At 56.4% G+C, this 21144-nt stretch overlaps 1 protein-coding gene across 5 annotated transcripts; it reads right to left on the minus strand.

Moving 5' to 3' along the window:
* Window positions 1–2643: 2643 nt before the first annotated feature.
* On the minus strand, window positions 2644–12119 carry LOC119518736. Of its 5 annotated transcripts, none has more exons than XM_037816069.1 (2): window positions 11472–12119; window positions 2644–2850 (listed from the first exon to the last, which is right to left on the minus strand). In XM_037816069.1, the coding sequence occupies exons 1-2, from the start codon at window positions 11828–11830 to the stop codon at window positions 2781–2783; spliced, it is 429 nt and encodes a 142-aa protein (XP_037671997.1). In that variant the 5' UTR covers window positions 11831–12119; the 3' UTR covers window positions 2644–2780. The 5 variants fall into 5 exon arrangements, 2 of the variants coding, with proteins under 2 accessions (XP_037671997.1, XP_037671996.1); XR_005213830.1 differs by lacking the exon at window positions 2644–2850 and adding an exon at window positions 4402–4713 and having other exon boundaries at window positions 11460–12119; XR_005213829.1 differs by lacking the exon at window positions 2644–2850 and adding an exon at window positions 4402–4713 and having other exon boundaries at window positions 10937–12119.
* Window positions 12120–21144: the final 9025 nt, after the last annotated feature.

The following is a 21144-nucleotide window of genomic DNA, read 5'->3' on the forward strand; positions in this document are numbered from 1 at the left end:
TATGAACATTTGGGTACAGGATTTGTCTGCGTCCCTCTGTGATGGTTGGTTCATGTGTCAACTTGGCCAGGTGATGGTACCCAGGTGTCTGGTCAAGGAAGCACTGACCTAACCATATTGCAAGGACATTTGTGGCTGGTTAATAAACCAGAAGGCTGGTTTATTAGATCATCAGTCAATTGACTGCACCTGTGACTGATTACATCAATGAAGGGCATGTCTTCCACAATGAAAAAATTCAACCGGCTGGATTTAATCCAATCAGTTGGGGACTTTTAAGGGACAAGAGAGAGAGCCTTCACTTCTTCTTTGGCTAGCCAGCGAAGCATATCCCGGGAGTTCATCAAACAGCTTCATCAGAGTTGTCAGTTTGCTGCCTGCCCTACGGAATTTGGACTTGTGCATCCCCACAGTTGTGTGAGACAAACTTTTATAGAATCTTATATTTATGGATATCTCTTGTTGGTTCTGTTTCCTTAGAGAACCCTGACTAATATACCCTCTTTTCAGTTCTTTCGCATCTACTACCTAGCAGTGGAATTGCTTGGTCAAATGGTAACTCTATGTTTGACTTTCTGAGGAACCACCAAACCATTTTCCACAGTGGTTGCACCATTATACATTTCCACCAGCAACGTACGAGAGTTCTAATTTAACCACATCCTTGCCAACACTTGTCATTTTCTACTTTTTAAAAAATTGTAGCCATCCTAGTAGGTATGAAATGGCATCTCATTGTGGCTTTGATTTGCATTTCCCTAATGGCTAACGACGTTGAGCATCTTCTCATGTACTTGTTGGCCATTTGTGCCCCTTCTTTACAGAAATGTCTATTATTTGCACATAGTATTTGCATATCCTATATCTGATAAGAGTACAGTATTTCTCTCATTCTTTGGGTTGTCTTTTCACTCTTTTGAGTGATACACAAAAGTTTCTAATTTTGACAAAGCCCAATTTTTCTGTTTTTTTTTCCTCTGGTTGCTCATGCTTTTGTGTCCTATCTAAGAGTCCTTGTCAAATCCAGGGCATTTTGGTATTTACCCATGTTTTCTTCTAAGTGTTTCATAGTTTTGGCTCTTACATTTAGGTCTTTGATCCATTTTGAGTTAGTTTTTGTATAAGGTGTGAGGTAGGGTCCACCTTCTTTTTTTGCATATGGATTTGCAGTTGTCCCAGCACCAAACACACGTGTTGAAAAGTCTGTTCTTTCCCCTTTGAATGGTCTTGCACCCTTGTCAAAGATCAATTAACTGTAGGTGTGAAGGTCTACTTCTGGACTCTGAGTGCTAGTCCACTGGTTTATGTGTCTTTCCTTACGTCAATGCCACACTGTTTTGATTACTTTGCTTTGGAGTATGTTTTGAAATTGGGAAATGTGAGTCCTCAACTTTTTTCTTCTTTTCAATGATTGGCCCCTTGGGGTCCCTGGCATTTCCATATGATTTAGGTTTGGAAAGGGCTTTTTAAACCAGTCTGTGCTATAGCTCCTAGCCACATGTGCTTATTTAAATTTATATTTATTACAATTAGAGAAGATTTAACATTCGGTTTCTCATTTGCACCAGCTGCCCTTCAAGCCCTCATTGCAAGTGCAGCACGCAGCTCCCGCATCGGACGGCGCAGCCAGGGTAATTCTCGCCATTGCAGAAAATGCCGTCGGGCAGCAGTGCTGGAGAGCGCCTGGGCACAGGGTGCGCTGGCTGAGCAGGGCTTCTCTGCTGCTTTGGGGGGCTTTGATGCATGGGGGACACTTCCTGATCCCCTCGTCCAGTCGTGCGCCCAGCGCCTCCTGCTCACTACACCTGCCCTAATCCTGGAAGTACAGACCCCCACTTCCCCCAACTCCAAGTTTTATTTTATATTTTTCAAACTCAAAGCACTGCAGTACAGCACAGGCATTTTGAGGTGCACAGCTGCCCCGGAGCCTCAGGAGTGAGGCTGGGGCTGAGCCGTCTCGGGCTGGACAGCAGTGGGGGGCCGTCCGCTCCCCAAGTCCTCAGGCAGACGCTGCCCTGGGTGGGTCGGGTGGGAAGGTGGGCCGGGGGCCAGCGGGGCAGGAGGCCCCCTCTCCGGGCGGGTCAGCGTCTCTCTCCAGCTGCCGCCCCGGGTTCCGGGAAGGGTGTGTTTGTTGTGAGCTTGGAAGAGAACTGAACAGATTGGGGTTTGTGCTCGAGGCCGCGCTCCCTTCCGGAGGGATCAGCGGCCAGTGCAGACGGGGGAAGGTCTGCACAAGAGCCGCGAGCAGGGGTCTGCGGAGGACGGAGGGTGCGGGAAGGGCCTGGGCCCCGGGCAGCGGCCTCCTGCAGGTGCGACTCTGCTCCCCACCTGCTGTCTCCACCTGCCGGGAGGGCACGTGCACCTGACTCCAGGCCCGGCTGAGGGGGCTGTTGGTGCTTGCTCTGCGAGAGGGAGGAGGGGCTGGAGAAACCGGTTTTGTAGCAATAGTGGGACACATCCGCGTCCTAATTTACTTCCTCTAGCAGAAGCAGATTCAGTATTTCGGCAAAAAATCAGAAGCACCAGTCCTTTTATTTTTCCATTGGTTCTATCTTGCAGTTTTCTCAACCCACAGCTTCTCAGGGGGCATGTTAAAGGGTTTAGAATTTGGATAATAAGTTGTGCTACCCTGGTGAGCACGCCCTGCTGTAACCGTCACTTTGGAGCCCTCACAGACTCCCCCGGCAGAAATGGGCCGAGGGCTGCCTGTTTCAGACCAGTTTGCTGATTCCCTAAAGGGGGGCGTGTGGGGCCCCAGTGAGCCCACAGCTGCTTCTCGTTTAGCCCGGGGGTCTTTCGGTGCCAGGCGCAGACCCCTTCTTCAGCTGTGCTGGCTGCTCTGCGTCGCTCCTGGAGAGGATTAGACAGTTGGAACCTGTTGGAAATACTGAGCAGAGCAGAGCCCTGGGGGGGCTCAGATTTTTCTTGTTAAATTAAGATTAAGTAACTGTGCGTGATGACTGTGGATGTACAGACTTAGCCTGGTCACTAGGAAAGGGGGATTTGAAGATAAGATCTGTCGTCTCTGCTCAAAGACCCAGAATCCGTGGACAGACGTGCATGTGTATAACTGTGTATGCATACTTCCATGCATGCACGCAATTAGGTACACACATGACTATGTATGTACATAACTGCTTATAACAATGTACACATATAATGATGCACACATTTAACTGTGTATGCATATACGTATATAACTGCTGTAACTTGTGTGTGTACACATGTAACTGTACACATAGAACTATAACACAGAGCTGTACACATACAGTTATGTGTGCATATAACTAGGGACACATATAACTCTACCTACATATCTCTGTGTACATATAATGATGTACACATATAGCTGCACGTATGTAACTCTGGCTGCTACAGCCATGTGCACATATGGCCATGTGTGTGGTTCACTGCAGGAGGGAGGGATATTTGAGGGGCTCTGGGAGTCTTCGGCGCGGGGCTGCTCCCACCTGGGGCAGGGGGGTACCAGGGCTCAGTGGGAGCAGGGGGTGGTCCTTGGCCCCAGGTGTTCAATGAGACGTGTGCCGAGGCTGGGGAGTAACACCGGTCACAGAGGCCCGGGTGTGCGATTTGGTTGGGAGACCGTGGCCAGGTCCGGAAAAGAGGGCGGGGGTAGAGGAGGAGGAGGGGTGCCCGGCTGCCTTGCTCTGGAGTCGTCAGGTTAAGGCCAAGTCAGGGCCCACCAAGGGGTCGGAGGAGGCCTGGCTCCCAGGCAGCGCTTTCCTGGTCTCGGCCACACTCGTCCCAGCCAGGGAGTGACCCCCGCACCTCAGCGGGACACGGTGCAGACGGAGCCCTCGAGGCCGAAATGCAAACCATCAAGTCGCGGCCTGGAATGTTCCGGGCACTAGCTCAGCATCTGTGAACAGACTTTCGTATTTTAAACTCAGCCGTTACTTTCTAGTCCTCGGTTTTCTTTTCTCACTGCCCAGAGCTCACTGCAGTTCCTTTTCTTCTAACCATAGCTGGGTCTGGGCCGTGTCCACGAGAACCCCTGAGTTTTAGAATCTTGGTGCTGGCATCTGCCCTGAGCCTCCCTCGCCACGTTTCCAATGTGCCCTGAAGCCGCGGCGAGGAAAGGGTGTGCCCGAGATCACGGCCTGCTGCTCCCGAATGTTCTACAGAGCAGTAGTCCGGCCCCCGTACTTCTTGAAGTGAAATCACATGCACAAACCCTCCTGCTGTCATTTCTCCTAAAACAGCTTTGAGTGGCAGAAAAGACATTAAAATGAACCCCACCCCCCCACACACAGCATCAGCGTACCACATACGGAAGGGCCTGAAAAGCAGGTATTTTTACAGGAACGCAAGGTTGGTCGGCATTGGGAAATATAAAATCCATGATTGGATTAACTCTTTAATCAATTTGAGACAGCATTTGATAAAATTCAACCGCATTCCTCGTTGTAACTTTATGAACTTCCTAAACCTTGTTGCGCTGATGGAAACACAGTTAAAGCACCCGCCCAACCAGGGGTGCAGCAAGAGCGTCTTCCCTCGGTGCCCCAGCCAGGGTTGTCCTGGGCCCTGGCCGACGGAATACGACAAGAAAAAGAAATAGGAGGGTGAGTGGGGGCGGTGAAGAGCTGAAGCTGCTGCTTGGCTGGAAACCCCAGCGTGAAGGGACTCCAGCAACGTGATGGATTGTATGGATGTGCACGGGCCCGCTTCCACCACAAACTCTCAGGAATTCTGGAAAGAAATGTAACAGGCAATGTTATAAGTGCAGAGCCAAGCTGGGAAGAAAGACAGGCAAGTCATCCCGGGTGAGTGGAAGCGGTAAAGGAGGGTGCCGCGAGGCCCCAGGAACGGGGGCCAGAGAGGAGACGTGGCCTGGAGCTACACGGAGCTGGCGCGGAGGGAGGGACGTGTCCGTGGAGCTCCAGCCCCAGGAGCTGTGCAGACCGTGAGGCGTGGATTCAAAAGCCCTTGCCCCTACCTGGGAAGCGGTGACGAGACCTGCTGCCTGTCCAGGGCTCTGAGGAGAGGCAAACCGTTTCCCATGAGAAACAAAAACGCTGGGCCCTTTGTATCCACAGCTCTGGTGACTGCATTTGTACTGACTGCGTGTTACAGGGTCCCTAGGCCAGGAGATCAGCATAAAACCCAGGGACTGGTCGGCACAGGGATCTGGTCAGCACAGGGATCTGGTAGGCACAGGGATCTAGCAGGTTCAGGGATCTGGCAGGTGCAGGGATCTGGCAGGCGCAGGGATCTGGTAGGCGCAGGGATCTGGCAGGTTCAGGAATCTGGCAGGTGCAGGGATCTGGCAGGCTCAGGGATCTGGCAGGCTCAGGGATCTGGCAGGCGCAGGGATCTGGCAGGCGCAGGGATCTGGTAGGCGCAGGGATCTGGCAGGCTCAGGGATCTGGCAGGTGCAGGGATCTGGCAGGCTCAGGGATCTGGTAGGCTCAGGGATCTGGCAGGCGCAGGGATCTGGCAGGCGCAGGGATCTGGTAGGCGCAGGGATCTGGTAGGCTCAGGGATCTGGCAGGTTCAGGGATCTGGCAGGCACAGGGATCTGGCAGGCGCAGGGATCTGGTAGGCACAGGGATCTGGCAGGCACAGGGATCTGGTAGGTGCAAATGCATGTTCTCAACCTGGGCCTCTGGATGTTCCCAGAACAAAACAACTCCCATTGGAGAGGAGCACACAGAGAAAATCACATTAAGGAATGAACTCTCATGAGGAATGGTTAACGGGGGCCACGAACGTGGGAATTGGCCTCTGAGGACGAGAAGTAGTCGGACAGGAAATGTAAGAGCTTCTTTAAAATGACCAAACATGAAAGGAGTGGCGAAAGATCAGGAGGCCGTGGCTGGTTTGGAACTGAACCAACAGTGCTCATTTAAGTGAAAAATATAATTGTTAAAATTAAAAAAAATCACTGGACAAGTTAAGCTGAAACTCCAACAAAGCTGATGAGAAAAGCAGCCAGTTGGAAGAGAGATTTGAGGAATTTACCTGGAATGCAGAAGAGAGAAAGAAGTATGTGGAAAATAAGGCAGAACCATTAAGAAAAATGGAGGACAGAGTGGGAGAGTCCAACGACTTATCTCCTCGATTGGAACACAAGAGAGGCAAGATCCAAGGATATTGGAAAATACGGCTGATTTTCTACAGATAATAAGAAATCGATCCCTAACAAGTGCAGGACACCGGAACAGACAACAGACAATTTCCAGAAGATGACGTGCGAATAGCGCATGAGGGCGGGTGGGCGCCAAGCTGCAGAGGCCACCCTGGGCGCAGGAGCCTGCAGGGCTGGGAGCAGGGTGCGCAGTGGGGTCTGGGGGGGACATGGGAGAGCCGCCGGCCCAGGACGCAGCCGGGAGTGCCCTGGTCACTGCTGTCCACGCAGGCCATCCGCAGCCCAGCCTCCCTGTGGGTGACTCTGAGACTCAGACGTGATTGTGGACACGAAAGCACTTTGAAAAGCCCAAAACGACATACGAGGGCCTTCTTGTTAAGAGCACGCGGCTCCCAGGACTCTCGGAACCTGACCTCAGTCTTGGTGACGTCCAAGCCATCCTCCCCGGACGGAGGCGCGTCCGGCGCTGGGCATGGCCCTGGGTACGTGGCCAGCATCCCTGCCTCACCGAGGAGGAAACCGAGGCTCACAGAGGCCCCGAGCCTGCCCAGCTGAGGCTGAGCCGGGGTCTCTGCCCGCTCCCCCCGAGCTGCTCCCGGCGACCTGGATGGGCCTGCACAGCACTGGTAACAAGCGAGGAGGACACCCGGGCTGCCCAGCTCCCCTGCTCGCACGGAGCTCCGCGTTCTCCGGGGTCCCGTCCTCCTTTCCGCCTTTGTCCCTCGCCCCCACGTCCCGCACACAGTTACCACAGGATTATGACGTCCCACGCCCGGTGGCTCTCGGTGCACGTCCCTCTCTAAGGAAACACAACCTGCACAATTTGTCTTCGAAGCCAGCCTTGCTCTGTCTCCAGAAGTAGTCCACCCTCCCTGGCCTGGGTTCGCATCTCCGCTCCTCCACTTGAAGCCGTGTGACCCTGGGCAAGTTATCATAAAATGGGGTGATCGTGGCCTCGACCTTGTAGCCTGTCATGGGGGTCACGATCTGACGCCTGAGCGTGCGGCGGCTCATGTGTGGCTGCGCTCCGTGGGCTGCAGCTCCTCACCTCGGGAGCCGCCTGCCTCAGGAAGGTGTGAGGTTTTGTGCCTTTCTGGTACCTGCCGCCACGCTCGCCCCATGCACCGATGACCGTCCACTGTCCGGCACCGACGGAGCCAAGCTGCCTCTCACACCATGTGCCCGGTGCACCGCTCGCCCGTGTGCTTGCCCCGGCCAGGGCCGGCCTCTCAAATGTGCGGCGTGTCCTTGTGGAGAAAACACTTCCCATAATCGTCTCCAGACCTGGGGCAGCCTTTGATCAGGACAATCTCTGTTTATTCTGCGACATAAATATTTAAGAAAACCATTTGCTCCAAAGCAGGATGCAAGTAAATCACAGCCAGCAGCCTGCCCCACCGAGCTCCCAGGGGTCAGGGCGGGAAGGGGAAACACTGAGCCTCTCGCTGGCGTCTTGGGCCTGGCCGCGGGGCGTGGGGACGGGGGTGACATCTTCTGGGAGACCAGCCCCCCCACCCCCCGGCTGCTGCCCCCCGGCTGCTGTGTGAGGACAGGACAGGGGCCTGGTGGCGGACGCAGGGAGGGTGGGATGAGGCCTTGGGCTCTGCTTGCGGAGGTCCCCGCCCCCGCCCCGAGGCCACCGTTGCCTCCTGTGGCAGCCCCCTGCCCTCCCTGTCTCCCCTCTTTCTCGCAGTGTTTCTGGAAAGCCGGCGAGTGCTGGGCATGGGGCGGACCGTACAGGCTCTGAAGCAGAACGGCCTGCCTGGGCGGCAGGTGCCCGTGAGGTGGGCGAGCTGGGCCTGGCGATGGTGGAGCAGACCCCAGAGCCCCCAACACAGGCTTCAGGAGCGAGCGGCAGAGGGGAGGGTTGGGAGAGGGCAGGGGGCAGGGGCGCGGAGTGAGGGAGAAGGGGGCAGTGCAGTGTGGGGTGGAGAGCAGAGAGCAGCAGGGGAGAGGCGAGTGGGGGAGGCGGGGCCCAAACTGGGGAGGCCCTGGCGGGCTTTCGTGGGGAGGCTCAGACTTGATCTTCTGGGCTCGGAGGAGTCTGCTGTCAGCTGTTCATACTTTAGTATGAATTTAAGCCAGGGTTTCACCTTTTAGAGGTAGATCTTCATTTTAGATTTGGTTTTTGGCTGTGGAATGAAAGACTCCGAGCTGCCTGCCTTAAAGGGCTTTACTCAGTCTGGGAGAAGCAGGTATTTGGGTGTGTGTGTCCTGGATGAACTGCAGTCAGACGGGCTCGGATTGTGCACTTGGGCTGGGGCACCTGCTGGGAGCCCTGGGTCTCCCTGACCCCGGAGCCTCTGGTCCAGGCAGCACCCCTGTCGCTGCCCGGGGTGTCTGGGACACGACTTCCATCCCCTGGAGGGGCCAGGCCGACAGGGTGATGGCTGCCTGGACCACCCAGGGCCAGCAGAGCTGGGGCCGCTCAAACCTCGGCAGCCGCCGTAGGTGGAATAAAATGCCACTTGGTATTTGCTTGGCGTCACCCTAGTTCTCTGATGTCTGCCGGACGCAGTGAGGAGATAAGAGCTGCTGCGACTCATGCCGGCCCCAGCGAGTGGCACGGAATGTACCGTGTCCCTCCAGCCACCTCAGCCACTAAGCTTAACATTTCTTCCTGCTATTTGAGGCAGGTTTTTCTATCTCTAGCTATTCAAGGGCAGACATGGAAATAGCCGCCGTGTGAGCCGCAGCTGAAACGTTTCGGGTTAATTTTTGTCTTTGATCCCAAAGCCTCTTTAAGATAAGTGTTCTCTGGATTCTCTGTAATCGCCTGAGCGGCCGCGACTCCGTTCCTCATGGGCAGGAGGCCAGGCCCCGTCCTTAAGGTCGGCCGAAAAGCAGGGCCTTGGGGCCGGCTCGCCGCTCTGCAGCGATCGCAATGCTGATTCCTTGACGTGCACCTCGTGTGCGCCAACACTCTCGCCTCACGCGTAAGTTAAATGACATTGTTGCCATTTCAAGGCTTTAAAAGATTTAGAAAACCTCAAGTGGCCTGCCCGAAAGGTCGGCCCCAGGAGGAGCCACGAGTCCCCTCTCAGGGACACCGCGGTTTGTGGTCAAACAGATCGGGATGAAAACATTATTTTGGAAACTTGCAAACATGGGCACAGCTGGGCACCCACAGAGCCATCACTCGGCTGCCACTGCCGTTGCCCCAGCTCTCCACCTGGGGAACCTGGCCTCGTGGCCACGGGCTCTCGATGCCACCACTGGCCGGGCATGCGGCGCTGTAGGTTTGCTGCCACCCCCATGGGGACCCCAGGACCACGGTGGCCGGAGCTGCAGGGTCCTCTCCGTCCAGCGTCTGGAGCGCTCAGGCCCAAGGAAGGCTGGGCCAGAGCCTGTCGACCCCACTGCTGGCCTGGCTGCTCCCGCCAACCCCAGGGACAGGAGATCCCCAAGGCTGGGACGGTGGCCGCGTGGATGTGGGGTGCTGAGTGACCGGGCAGGGGAGCCGGCCCCGGGGGGTGGTGTCCCCGCCGGCCTCGCAGAGGGCCCTCGGCGCTGGGAGGTGAGGCCACATTGTTTCCCACCGGCCCGTGGGCAGCAGCAGCCACTGATTCTGGGTGTCTCACTCTGTTCTCCCGTCACCAGTGGTGAGTGGGCCTGTGGTGGCCCCGTGGTTGCCAGTTCCCGGCTCGTCAGGCCAGGCGCCCGGTTCCTCTCATCAGAGGTGCCCAGGGGGCCACACCCACCTGCCGTGGGGACAAGGGGTGGAGTGCGTGTGTGGTGCGTGTGGTGTGGTGTGTGTTTGCATGTGTGTATGTGTGCGTTTACCTCTGCATGTGCGAATGTGTGTGGTGTGTTTGTGCATGTGGTGTGTGTGTGGTGTGTGTTTGCATGTGTATGTGGTGTGTGTTTGCATGCACATGTGTATGTGCATATGTGTGTGTGGTGTGGTGTGTTTGGTTGTGTGTGAGTGCATTTGCGTGTGTGTGTATGTGGGTGTGGTGTGTGTTTGCGTGTGTGCATGTGTATTTGTGTATCTGTGTGTGATATGTGTGTGTGTTTATGTGCATGCATGTGTGTGTGGTGTGTGTGCATGTATCTGTGTGTGTGTGCATGTGTCTCTGTGTGTGTGCATGTGTATTTGTGTATCTGTGTGTGATATGTGTGTGTGTGTTTATGTGCATGCATGTGTGTGTGGTGTGTGTGCATGTGTCTGTGTGTGTGTGTGGTGTGTGTGTGCTGTGTGTGCATGTATCTGAGTGTCTGTGTGTGTGTGGTGTGTGTATCTTGCAGCGGCAGTCATGGGCCTTGCCCCCACCCCTGGTCCCTGTGCCTCCAGGGGCAGCGGAGAACCTGGATGATTTTGAGGGGCTCTGGGGTGGGGATCGGGGGTGGGGAGCGGGTGGCTCCCCCTCCCTGGGCCTCCTGGGCTCCATGTCCCTGTCCCTTCCCTGCTCCCCAGGCCCACCTGCGAGGGGCGGACCGGGGGAGGGGAGAGGCGGGGTGAGGGTCTCTGCCAGCCTGGTGGGCGCCAATAGGGCCGACGGGAGAGATGGCAGTGAACGGTGGGGGCTTCCACGTGGTGCAGCTGTCTTCGGGGATCCTCAGGGAAGTCCCTGTCTCAGAGGCCCTCCTCCTGCATCTTCCCTGCTGGGGGTCTCAGCCCGGGGGGAGCCCAGGGCACACGAGAGGGCGGCCCTGCCAGGCCAGTGCCTCGAGCCACAGCCCCAGACTCACCGCCCGGCTCGGGACCCAGCCCTGGGCCGGCCGCTCCGTGGCCCCCGGCTCTCCCCGTCCAAGTCCCCGTCAACCACCAGCCCTCGAACTGCGTGTCCCCCCCTTGCTCCCACAGCTTGGGTCCCACAGTACCTCGGGCACCGATGGCTCAATGGGTCGTCTGGACGGCGGCTCATGATGTCCTCGTTCTTGGCCCCGGGCCCTGAATAGCCACAGGTCAGCTGGCTCTGATGGGGGATGTCCGGGATTCTGGGTGGACCCGGTGTCCTCACAAGTGTCCTCATGAGAAGGGGCAGGGGGCAGAGTAGAGGGGGGTGATGACGAAGCAGAGGTCAGAGCGATGGGGCGACAGGCTCTGAGACAGAGTCGGGGGCCCTGCTAGAGAAGACGGAAGGTTCCCATCTCGCAAAACCCACGTGCAGCTGGCAGAGTTGACAACCCAGAGATCCTTCCTCGAGGGAAAGGACACACGTCGGGGAAGAGCTCAGCCTGGGGTGCCGGCGCGTGTTTCCCTCTGTCCTGTGTGAGATGATGCTCCTGCATCTCGGCCCCACACCAAGGGCTTCTTTCCTCTCGTGTGCTTTCTTTTTGGGTCCTCCCACCCCAGTGCCTGCTGCAGAGCAGGGAGGACACACGGAACGCACAGTTGACTTACTTCACTCCTCACCTCCGAGGGGTCTCCGGAGATCTCCGTAGGGGGCTCTGGCTCCCGGCTCCACCAGCTGCACTTTCTCTTTCGCTCACCCCTTTCCAGTCCTTGCCAGTGGCTCGGGGAGGACGGCTGTTTCCTGCCCGGCCACGAGGGCCGGACGAGCGATGGTCGACCCAGCTACGGGGCCAATGAGTCTCAAAAATACCCGCTCTCCTCGCCCCCCAATGCCCCGCTCCCAGATCCAAGCTTTCCCTTTCAGAAACACGTCGGCTAATGGGGCTTGGAAGGGCCACGTCCCCTGAGGCACCACTGGCTCTCTGGCTGGCGCCTGCGGGGTCACCTTGCATCTTGGGGCGAGGCCGTGACCTCTCCATGGCCAGGACGTTCTCAGGCCGCCTCGGTCCCGGCGGGCTGCTGGCTCCACTCGGGCAGGCGGGTCCCTGGCGCGGCCCCCGGCTCCTCACGCTGCAGCCCTGGGAGGGGATGGGTCAGCTGCACCCAGGAGTCCCTGCTGCAACCTGGCGCTGACCAGGGCCTGGCAGGTGCGCGGGAGGCTGTGCGAGCCAAGAGGGACAGCTGCTGTCCGGCCACTGCGGCTGGACTCTCCAGGGGAGGTTGAGCTCCCCCTGGATCCCTGCGAGCTGCTCAATTTATTAAATTGTGTTTTCCGCCTGCCCTGGAAGGGTCAGCAGGGCTGGACAGGGCTCTTTTGCCATTTTCCAGGGAGGAACTGAGCTCATACAAAGGGAAGTCGTGTCCTGGGTCACACGAGGTCTCCTGAAATGCAGCTCTTTGGCAGGCCTCATCCTCATGGGTCCTCTTTCCAAAGGGGCGGGCCCGGCACGCCCCTCCGTGAAGGACGACAGCCAGGCCTGTTTCTTTCCGCTGTTCCTGGAAAGAAACATGCAAGGGCCACACAGTGGATGGTTTCCGTGGATTAGCTCTTTGGTTGGCCAGAGAACCCCGCCTGGCATCAGCTGGCAAGCCGGGAGATTTCATCAGGCTCGATTTTATGGAAAATGCCAAAGCCGTCCAACAATCCCCTTATCTTCTGGGCTGGCTTTTCTCTCCTGACGAGGCCATTTGTCAAATCCCTGCTTCTCACCCCACCCTGCCTTCCCGTAGCAGCAGCATCTGGACGCTGAAGGGGCTCACAAACCCAGACTTGGTCTTCATCTTTGTTGGAAGCTTTGTTCTTCATTACGATACTTTGCAGGGTTGCAGTTCAGCTTGGAGTGGAATCTGGTAAAAAGCAGGTGTGTTTGGGACAGAATCTAAAAGAAGTCTTTCCCAGAGTAGCAAGGGGACCCACTTGTTGGTCTCACCTCTTTGGTCTCACCTCTAAAGAGCTCCCTCCCTGAATAGCTCTTCTGGACGCCGCTGATGCCGGGCCATCGGGGCCTCGGCTTCCCGCCCCAGCCTTGACACTGACACATGGTGGGCAGATCCTTTTCCCTCTGTAGGTCCAGAATTCCTCCTCTGAAAAGACGAGGCAGAGCTGGTCTTTAAAATCCTATTGCACCCAGCGAACTCCTATAGATACCTCAAAGCCCTGCCCAAGTGCTACTACCCCTCAAGGCCGAGAGTTTTTGCCGTGCTCTGGGGCATGGCAGTTTGCCATAACATACACCCGCTGCTATTTCTGCCACTTCCCATGGGCAGGGAGGGGCTCAGGCCCCAGCACATCAAAGGGGTTCAGAAACCATTTATCACTGTCCGAAAGAGGAGACTTCACAAAGCTGGAGATCTGGAGGACCCCCGTCAAAGGGGCCTGATTCAAATATGCTCTCGTTGTGTCCTCTTTGTGCAGAACATTGCCTGGGAAGCCCTCTTTCTGAGGCGCAACACAGTTCCCTGGCAGACCTGATCGGGTCCTTGCACAACCCCAGGCCTGGCTTCAGTAGGTTCTCACGTGTCCTCCTGCACATCCTCGGCCTCAGAGCGGCTTTCCCTCGGGATTGAGCCCCATCACCCCCGGCCCGCCAGGGAGCCTGGCTGGAGAGGAGGACTGCACTCGCTCCCAGTTAGAGCTCACAGACGAGCACGCTGCTGGGAGCTGCCTGTGTGGCCGTGTCCCCGCCGGCCGCCGCTAAGTGTGCCACCTCTGCCAGCCACAACCCTGATGCTGGCCTTTTCGAGGGTCCACCCACTGTTGTGCTTTGTTTTTACCCTCCTGCAGAAAAGCTGGGAGACCAATCTAAGGGGGAAATACACATTTCACAATAGGGACAACAAAATCCCTGCTAAGAGCCGCACACAGCCTGGGCAGAGGTTGCGACTTGCAGGAACTCTCTCTTTGGGTTTCGGCTTTGCACAGACAGGCCGGGGGTGCCGTAGTGAACCCCTGTGTGTCCCCAGCCCCCACCTTCTCCCTCCAGAATGCAACAGGGTTGGATTGTATTGTCTCCAGCTGGAAAACGCTGTTTCTGTAAATTCTCATGACTATGACATTGTGGGTGCTCCCTCTAGATGAATCCTTGTAAGAAATGTTTCCACGGCGTAGACCTCCAGGGACAAAATGTGCGTATGGAAATGGAGGTAGAGCAGCCTCGCTCTGCGGTGCTTGGGCTGGTGAATCCACGTTGTGAAGTGCGATGCGCTGCATCTGGACAGACAGACTGGACTTCTCACGCAGGCATCTGAATCAGCGGGGGGCTTATGTGAATACAAATAATTGAGTCGTCCTCCTCCCCACGAGATCGTTCCAGAAGTTCGGTGCCTGGGAACGTGCATTCTAAACCGGCCCCCAAGGATCCTGCTGCGAGGGGTCCCTGGCCGCACGTCGGGGGCCCAGCCCAGGGGGTTAAACTGTCCCGCCAACGGGGTTCATTAAACACGGCAGCGATGCTGTGCTGGGGTCCGGCCTCTCGGGTTTGGGGTCGCTGGACGCTGGTGGCCTGGGCAGCCCTCGGCTCCCTCCGCGACCTCGGGGAAGCCGTGGGGACCCGCCCTGGGCTCCCCTGGGGGTCTCTCAAGTGTTCACGGCGGGTGCGAGGGGGTCCCTCACCGGGTCCTGGGCGGGAAGCCGACACCCATGAGCCCCACGCACATCGGACCTGTGACCACCAGCTGCCCCAGCACAGCGCGGGGACAAAGGACAAGGACGAAAGGTGGTTTCTCTGGGGGGTGGGGGATAACGCTGAGAAGTGACGTCTAGGTAGGAACGTGAAGTTGGCTGAACCGTAGAGGGGCCGTGGCCGCTGGAGTCCGGGCGGCGAGCGCTGGAGTTCTGTCCCCTGTCGATGTGAGAGCAGAGCAGGTGGAGGCTGGGGCTCCACGGGCTCCCGGGCAGGTGATCCGAGCCAGGGTTTTAAAGCGAAATCTTAAAAACCCAGGAGGAAGGCGTTAATTGTATTTTACAACTTATTAACTGAAGCAGCGTGGGACTTGCATTTTATCCTTAAACCATGTCCTTCAAAGTGAGGCCTTGTAGGCACCTCTAGAATCCCAGCTGGCCACGTCAGTGTTGTGAGAATGACATTAAGTTTAGCTTTCACACAGGACAGGTGTGCCTAGCAGGGTGGGGCAGTTAAAGAATTGGTAGAAGGTTAAAAAGACAAACTGTAATCCACAGTCAGTCCCCCTGCTTATCCGCCCACTATCCACAGTCAGTCCCCCTGCTTATCCGCCCACTATCCACAGTCAGTCCCCCTGCTTATCCGCCCACTATCTACTATCCTTGCAGGGTGGAGCCTTGGAATAGAGGTTCTCAAAATAGCCTCATAACCTGTTACCAAACTAGCCCAGACTGGCTCTAAAGAGGCCTGGGCATACCCATTATAGTCAGGGGTGGAGATTTGTTCCAACGGTTCTTAATGTTGCAAATGTGCGTGAAAAACGTATTTCAAATATTTTCAATTTGGGCAGGCTACATGTTTCAAATTTGCTGGGCTAGTTAGGCTTGTCGAATAGAATGTAACCTCTGAAGTATCAGCCAATGGAGAAACACGGGAGGGACTTGCGGTTAGGTGTAGGGAATAAATACTGCTGGGTCTATTGTTCTGTGCGCCAACCCCCACATTTGGTTGGGCGCCCGTTCTTGCAAAATCGTAAATAAAGTCTTTTCTTCTCCACAATCGGGTGAGCATTTGTTCCCTTTTAGGAACAGTGCTTGTTTCTCACTATGTCAGACCCCTTTGCAGAGACAGAGTTTTCCCCCGGACGTGGCCTGTTAGCCGCGTCTGCGGTCAGGGACAGCCTGACCCTCGGCTCCGGAGCGGCGGAACCAGACTGCAGCCCACGCGTCACTCGGCCTGCTGGGTCCCGTTTCTTAGCAAGAGCTGAAAACGTGGAAACTGGTGTGCACACGGAGTGTGGGTGCTGGAAGTGGGTGTGTCCCCGCTGGAACAAGGAGACGAGGTGGCCTGAACTCCCCTTGAGGTGGTCAAGGACGCCAGCCCCTCGTCCGAGAGGGGGCAGCTCACCTTCGGGAGCGGCTGTTGGGAAGTCCTGCAGACACCTCTCGGGAGACGCGTCACGATGGCCCCTGTCGGCGTCCGTGGCATCACTCCTTCCAGAATCTTTCTGCGTGGAGCTGTTACCACTAACACAGTGGCTCCTCTGGGGGTGCCTTTACCTGACATCTCTTGCACAATCTGTTTAACTCAACCCACTGTTCTAGAAGCTTCCTTCTTCTCACTGCTTCTCAAGTTGAAGCTACCGTGCTCACAGATTCCAGCCCAGAGCTTGGCAGGAAGCCGTGAACAATTTTTAAATACCTCAGCTTGTATCGCTACAAATTAATCATGAATAAACCTCAGAAGCTGCACCAGATGACAGAACTGCCCGGCTCTGGAAACAATGGAACGACGACGTTTTCGTAAAAGGCGTGCATCTAACCCTCCTACGTGAGCAGCAGATTTTTGCAGTCCTCTCACACAGTAAAATACGGAAATCCCTGCTTCCCGAGCCCTTGGGGCCTGTGGACGAATCCAACAGAGTTAACTTTAGAGAAACCTGAGGCTGGGGATTGGGGTGGTGGGCGGAGAAGGGCAGGCTTCCGAGACTGTTACTGGAAAAACAATTCTGGGAATTGCAGCAAAAGGAAGATTTCCTTTTAAAATGGGTTGAAAAAATTACCATCTGGCTACAAGTGTGCTCTGGGCACTGCTTTGCCTTCGAGCTAATATATAACCCTGCGAATGGGCTCTGGTGTTGGGAAAATGGTGCGCGGCCCCTGGACAGGCTGCAGGCACGTTCTCCTGTTTCCACGGCTTCTCTGACGTTCCCACCCGGACTGTCCTCTTGTGAGGACCTAGGGAGTCGCCGCCGCTTTCCCCTCCGCGGTGCTGGAGCTGGAGCTGCCGCAGCTGTGGATTTTGGCTGCCCCGGAGCCCCGGGGTCTGCGCCTCGCCGGCAGGGTCCCCCTCCCCTGGAAGCTGCCTCCCAGCTGGGCCGTGTCCTGGACTCTCCTGAACGTTCTGAAATACGTGATCCCAGCATCTGTGCTTGTCGGAGAAGACCGTTATCCTCTAACTGGGTCTCTGGATAAACGTTTTTGTTTTTGAATGCAGGATTCAGTTAGCAATTGGTAAATCCTCTCCTTCCCTTGAAAAGATCTTCATTTCCAGAGAAGAGGTCGCTTTCTGGGAATTCTAAGGTTTCAAAGACCCGCGCGCGGGGCTGGGAACAAGGCCGTCCTGCGGTGATTTGTTTTATGTTTCTTGCACAAACAGGTGTCTGATGATTTGCCAGGCTAAAATCATTTGTGTTCTTACTGACAGTTTTGGAGCCGGTGCAAGTTTCTGTCCGGGGGGGACTTGCTCCAACTGCTGCTTGCTCCGTTTCACTTGCTGCGGACGGGCGGACGGGTTCCACGGCGAGCGCGCTCAGCACCCCTGGCCCGGCACCCGCGTCCGGCGCCCTGTGGTGGTCTGGGGCTCTCGGCTGGCGAGGGAGCAGGGAGGGCCGGAGCAAAGCCCGATGGGGACTCCAGGCCACACAGTCCTGCCCCTTCCCCAGCCGTCCTGGGCCATGTGCTGAAGGCGTGCACCCCACGGCGTCTCCCTGTCCCTATCCCAGGAGGGCTCGACCCTGCGCCTTCAGCCTCGACCCCTCTCCGAGCCCTGTGGCCGGCGGAGTTGGCTGGGTGGTTCCCGCTGCCTCTTCCAGCTCCAACATTTTGGAGCCAGTGGGGCTGCCTGGGGACTTGGGAGGGTCTGCCCAGCAAATCCAGCAGGGAAATCAGGCAAAATTTGTTGGCCCTGCAGCGTTTCCTCCAAGCGGCAGTGAGATGTGTGCGCTCTCCCAGGGAGGGAGCTCTTGTTTGCCGGCTCGGGGCAGGGTGGCAAGTGCAGGCTTGGGGGGCCGTAGCAGTTATCCATGAGGTCTGGAGACACATGGGCTTGCATTGCCAGCTTCTCCAGTTCTCATCTGTCTCCATCGCAGCACTAATAACACTTTGCACAGGATTTTATACCCTACAGCTTCACAAAATGGCCCACAGCTTCACCTTCAGACCCCCAAGCCCGGCGTGCTTGGGTGAACTTAAGTCAGGTGGCCTTCCCATGGGTCTAAAGAGAGACAAAGTTTGGCAAGAATGTAAATTTTTTAATGTACAACTTTAACATCTTGAAAACCTCAGAAGGTCTTCCTAAGAGGCATACAGTGCAGTTTACAAAATTTGTTTATTTTTGAATAAATCATGCACACACCAGATGAAAACTTGAGAAGTAAGAAAGGGTGTCGGGGAAAGGCACCGTGTGTCCATCTGAGAACCGCCCCCGCCCCAGCCCCGTGCTTGTTCTGCTGGAGATGTTCTCTTCCTGCCAAACACCTGGGGACACAGGTTTCTTTTCTTCCACAAACGGGTTGCACTTGGCACACGGTTCTGTACCTGCTCTTTGCGTTGAATGTCTCTTGGCCTTTCCCTCTTAGGAAGCACAGCTCGGCCTCGTTCTGGTGTCCCACGGCAAAGAGCGGTGACTGATGGCGCCTGCTCCCCACTAGTGAGCTCGATGGCACTTCAGAAGGTCACGCTCATGGCTGCGCAGCCCACACGCCCTGTCGTGGGACGGCTCGGCCGAGGCGCACGTGTGTTTTGCATCTTGTATCGATTGCACGGTTCTCGACACCAGGGCCGACGCTGGGCGTGAGCATTCCTGCCATCTTGGCCCCTCTGTATTAGTCAGGGCTCTCTCTGGAGACAGAGTCAACAGGAGAAATCTGTAAATATGATTTACAACTATGGGGATGCACGAGTCCAAATTCCGTAGTGCAGGCAGCAGACCGGCAATTCCGATGAAGGTGTTCGATGAACTCCTCAGGAAACGCTTCGCTGGTCAGCTGAAGAAGAAGTGACGGTCCTCTATCTGTCTGGCTTAAAAGTCTTCAACTGATTGGATTAAATCCAGCTGATTGCATTCTCTCCTTGTGGAAGATGCGCCCTTCATGGATGTCATCAGTCACAGCTGCAGCCAATTGACTGATGATGTAACAAACCAGCCTTCTGGCTTATTAACCACCACAAATGTCCCTGCAGTAACGGTTAGACCAGTGCTTGCTTGACCAGACACCTGGACACCATCGCCTGGCCAAATTGACACAGGAACCAACCATCACACCATTCAATAGGTGAAAAGAGGTTCCCCGTGGTTTCCGCTGCTTGGTGGCCATTCTGATGCTGTGAGAAGACCCTGTCTGTGGAGGGGCCACCCGTTCCCACCAAAAAGCCTGAGGTGCATCCTCTGAGGCCCAGGAGACCAGGTGCTGCTTTGTGGGTGGCAGACATGCTGGACCGTCCTCTGGACCCTCCGCTGGCCTGCCTGGTCTGTGCAGCGAGCCAGCCTGTGCAGGGGGGGCTGGGGGCTCGGAGTGGGCAGTGGGGACCCTGCCCCTCACCTGCATCCTTCTGCTCGGCGGCCGGTAGGGGGCACTGCCCGGGGTGCTCAGGCCTGGGCATCCTGCCTTTGGGAAGGTGGGAGAATGGGCTGTGTGTGCACTCGCAGCCGGCCCCTGTCCTCTCCCGGGCTCGTCAGGGCTGACCGCGGCCTTGGAGGGAGAGCTGTGCCCCACAGCTTTGGATGGAGCAGGGAGAGCAGCTAGCCCACCCTGGGGACTGTCGAGGGCAGTGGGCTAGCACTGTGGGCAGCACAGGGGCCATCTCAGCTGGGGAGCATGGACGGAGCCCCCTGAGCCGTAATGCTGACCCTGGTGTCCCCTAAGGGACTTGGACGCGGGACATGAGGGAAACAGCCGTGATGGTTCCTAGGCGTGTCTTCAGTGACAGCCGATGACACATACGGATGCTTTGAATGCCTTGCGGTGCTTTGTTCTTCCTTTTCTCACTTATGTGGGGACGGAGGCAGGAGGGCTGTCCCCTGCGTGTCCACCGTGGGCCCCTGACCCTCTGTGTGCCCTGAGGGGAGTGGTTGCTGCCGGAAGCCACAGCCCGTCGTGCTCACGTCCACGTCTTCAGCGGCGTGTTCAGAGCCGGACGCACCCACCAGCCGCTCAAAACGCAGGCTCCATCCTGTGCGCTGAGCTCAGGCCCAAGAGAGGATGCTCCCTGCGTGGGACACGGCTCCCTGCATTGCCGTCCTCCCGGCGAGCGCACGTCCCTGCAGTGAGGATGCAGTGCTACGGAAACAGACAGGAGCGACTCCTGGGGCTGCCAGTACACCCTGGAGTCCCCGGCCCCTGTCTGCGTTCCCGCCACTCCCACCATTTTCTCCTCGGGATTCGCGGGTTCCTTCCCGCGAGGGACAGCTCGCACACCCAGACGGACGTCAGCACATGGCCCTGCCTTTGCTGCGGCTCCGTGGGCCTCAAACGTCAGCGTCTCGGCAATTCTGCCGGTCGGGGCCGTCGTGAGAAACCACGTGGAGGCTCCCACCAGGGCAGAGCTGGGGTGTCCGGGGAACCCACGAGCTCTCCCACGACTGGCCGCCTTGGGAATCTCACGGGCGAGAGGTGACTCCACGTGAGATTCAAGGAAGGAAGAGCAGAGCCTGCCCTCTCCCGTCCTCATGGGCCTTTGTTTCCAGTGGGGAGAGAAAATCCACAGGAACACCTGCCACAGGACGCCGTGTGCGGGGCGGAGCCGAGCGGGGAGGACGTGGCTCCTGGACTGAGCTCCGCAGAGGCCTGGGGGGACTGACCAGAGCAAAGCGGAAACGGGAGACAGAACCCACAGAACAGCTCTAAGGTGTACTCAGGGCTGATGTTTACCATGTACTCACCTCGCACCGCACGGACGCACACATCATCCCATTTTATAGATTAGGAAACTGGGGTCCAGGGAGATGAAGTGAAGGGTCCTACACAGTAAGTGTCGGGATTCAAACACAGGCATTTCTCGAGTTTGAGAAGACAGCCGACACTCCAGAGCAGGAATGAACAAGAAAGTTGTGAGAAAATTGTAAAGGAAACCACATGATGGTAGATCTGATTTTTAAAACATGTTATTTAAAGGATCTTGACAAATAGAATTGATGGCCCTTCTTTTAGAAACAGGAAATTTGTCTATCAGAATGCACTTTCAGAAGCAAACCAGAACAGTCTGTTGGCAATAATTGTCAGATGTTCCCATCTGATTGACAGCAAACCCTGTGTGGGATGGACAAAGTAAAAAACATGCTGCAAAGAAATTCACTTACTTGGGGGAAAGACTTACATTCCCCCCCTGATAAGGATATTGTCTTCATCTTTTGAGTATATGGCCTGTTTACATTTAATGTGATTTCTGATA

The sequence above is a fragment of the Choloepus didactylus genome, chromosome 22 (assembly GCF_015220235.1).
Source record: "Choloepus didactylus isolate mChoDid1 chromosome 22, mChoDid1.pri, whole genome shotgun sequence".
In the NCBI taxonomy this organism is placed as follows: Eukaryota; Metazoa; Chordata; class Mammalia; order Pilosa; family Megalonychidae; genus Choloepus; species Choloepus didactylus.

Coding starts and splice junctions, on each gene's coding strand:
- LOC119518736 (XM_037816068.1), bottom strand. CDS start 11,830: ATGGAGAGGTCACGGCCTCGCCCCAAGATGCAAGGTGACCCCGCAGGC. Junction 4,714..11,471: donor TCTCCGGAGACCCCTCGGAG/GTGAGGAGTGAA, acceptor ATTTCTTTCCAG/AATTCCTGAGAGTTTGTGGT.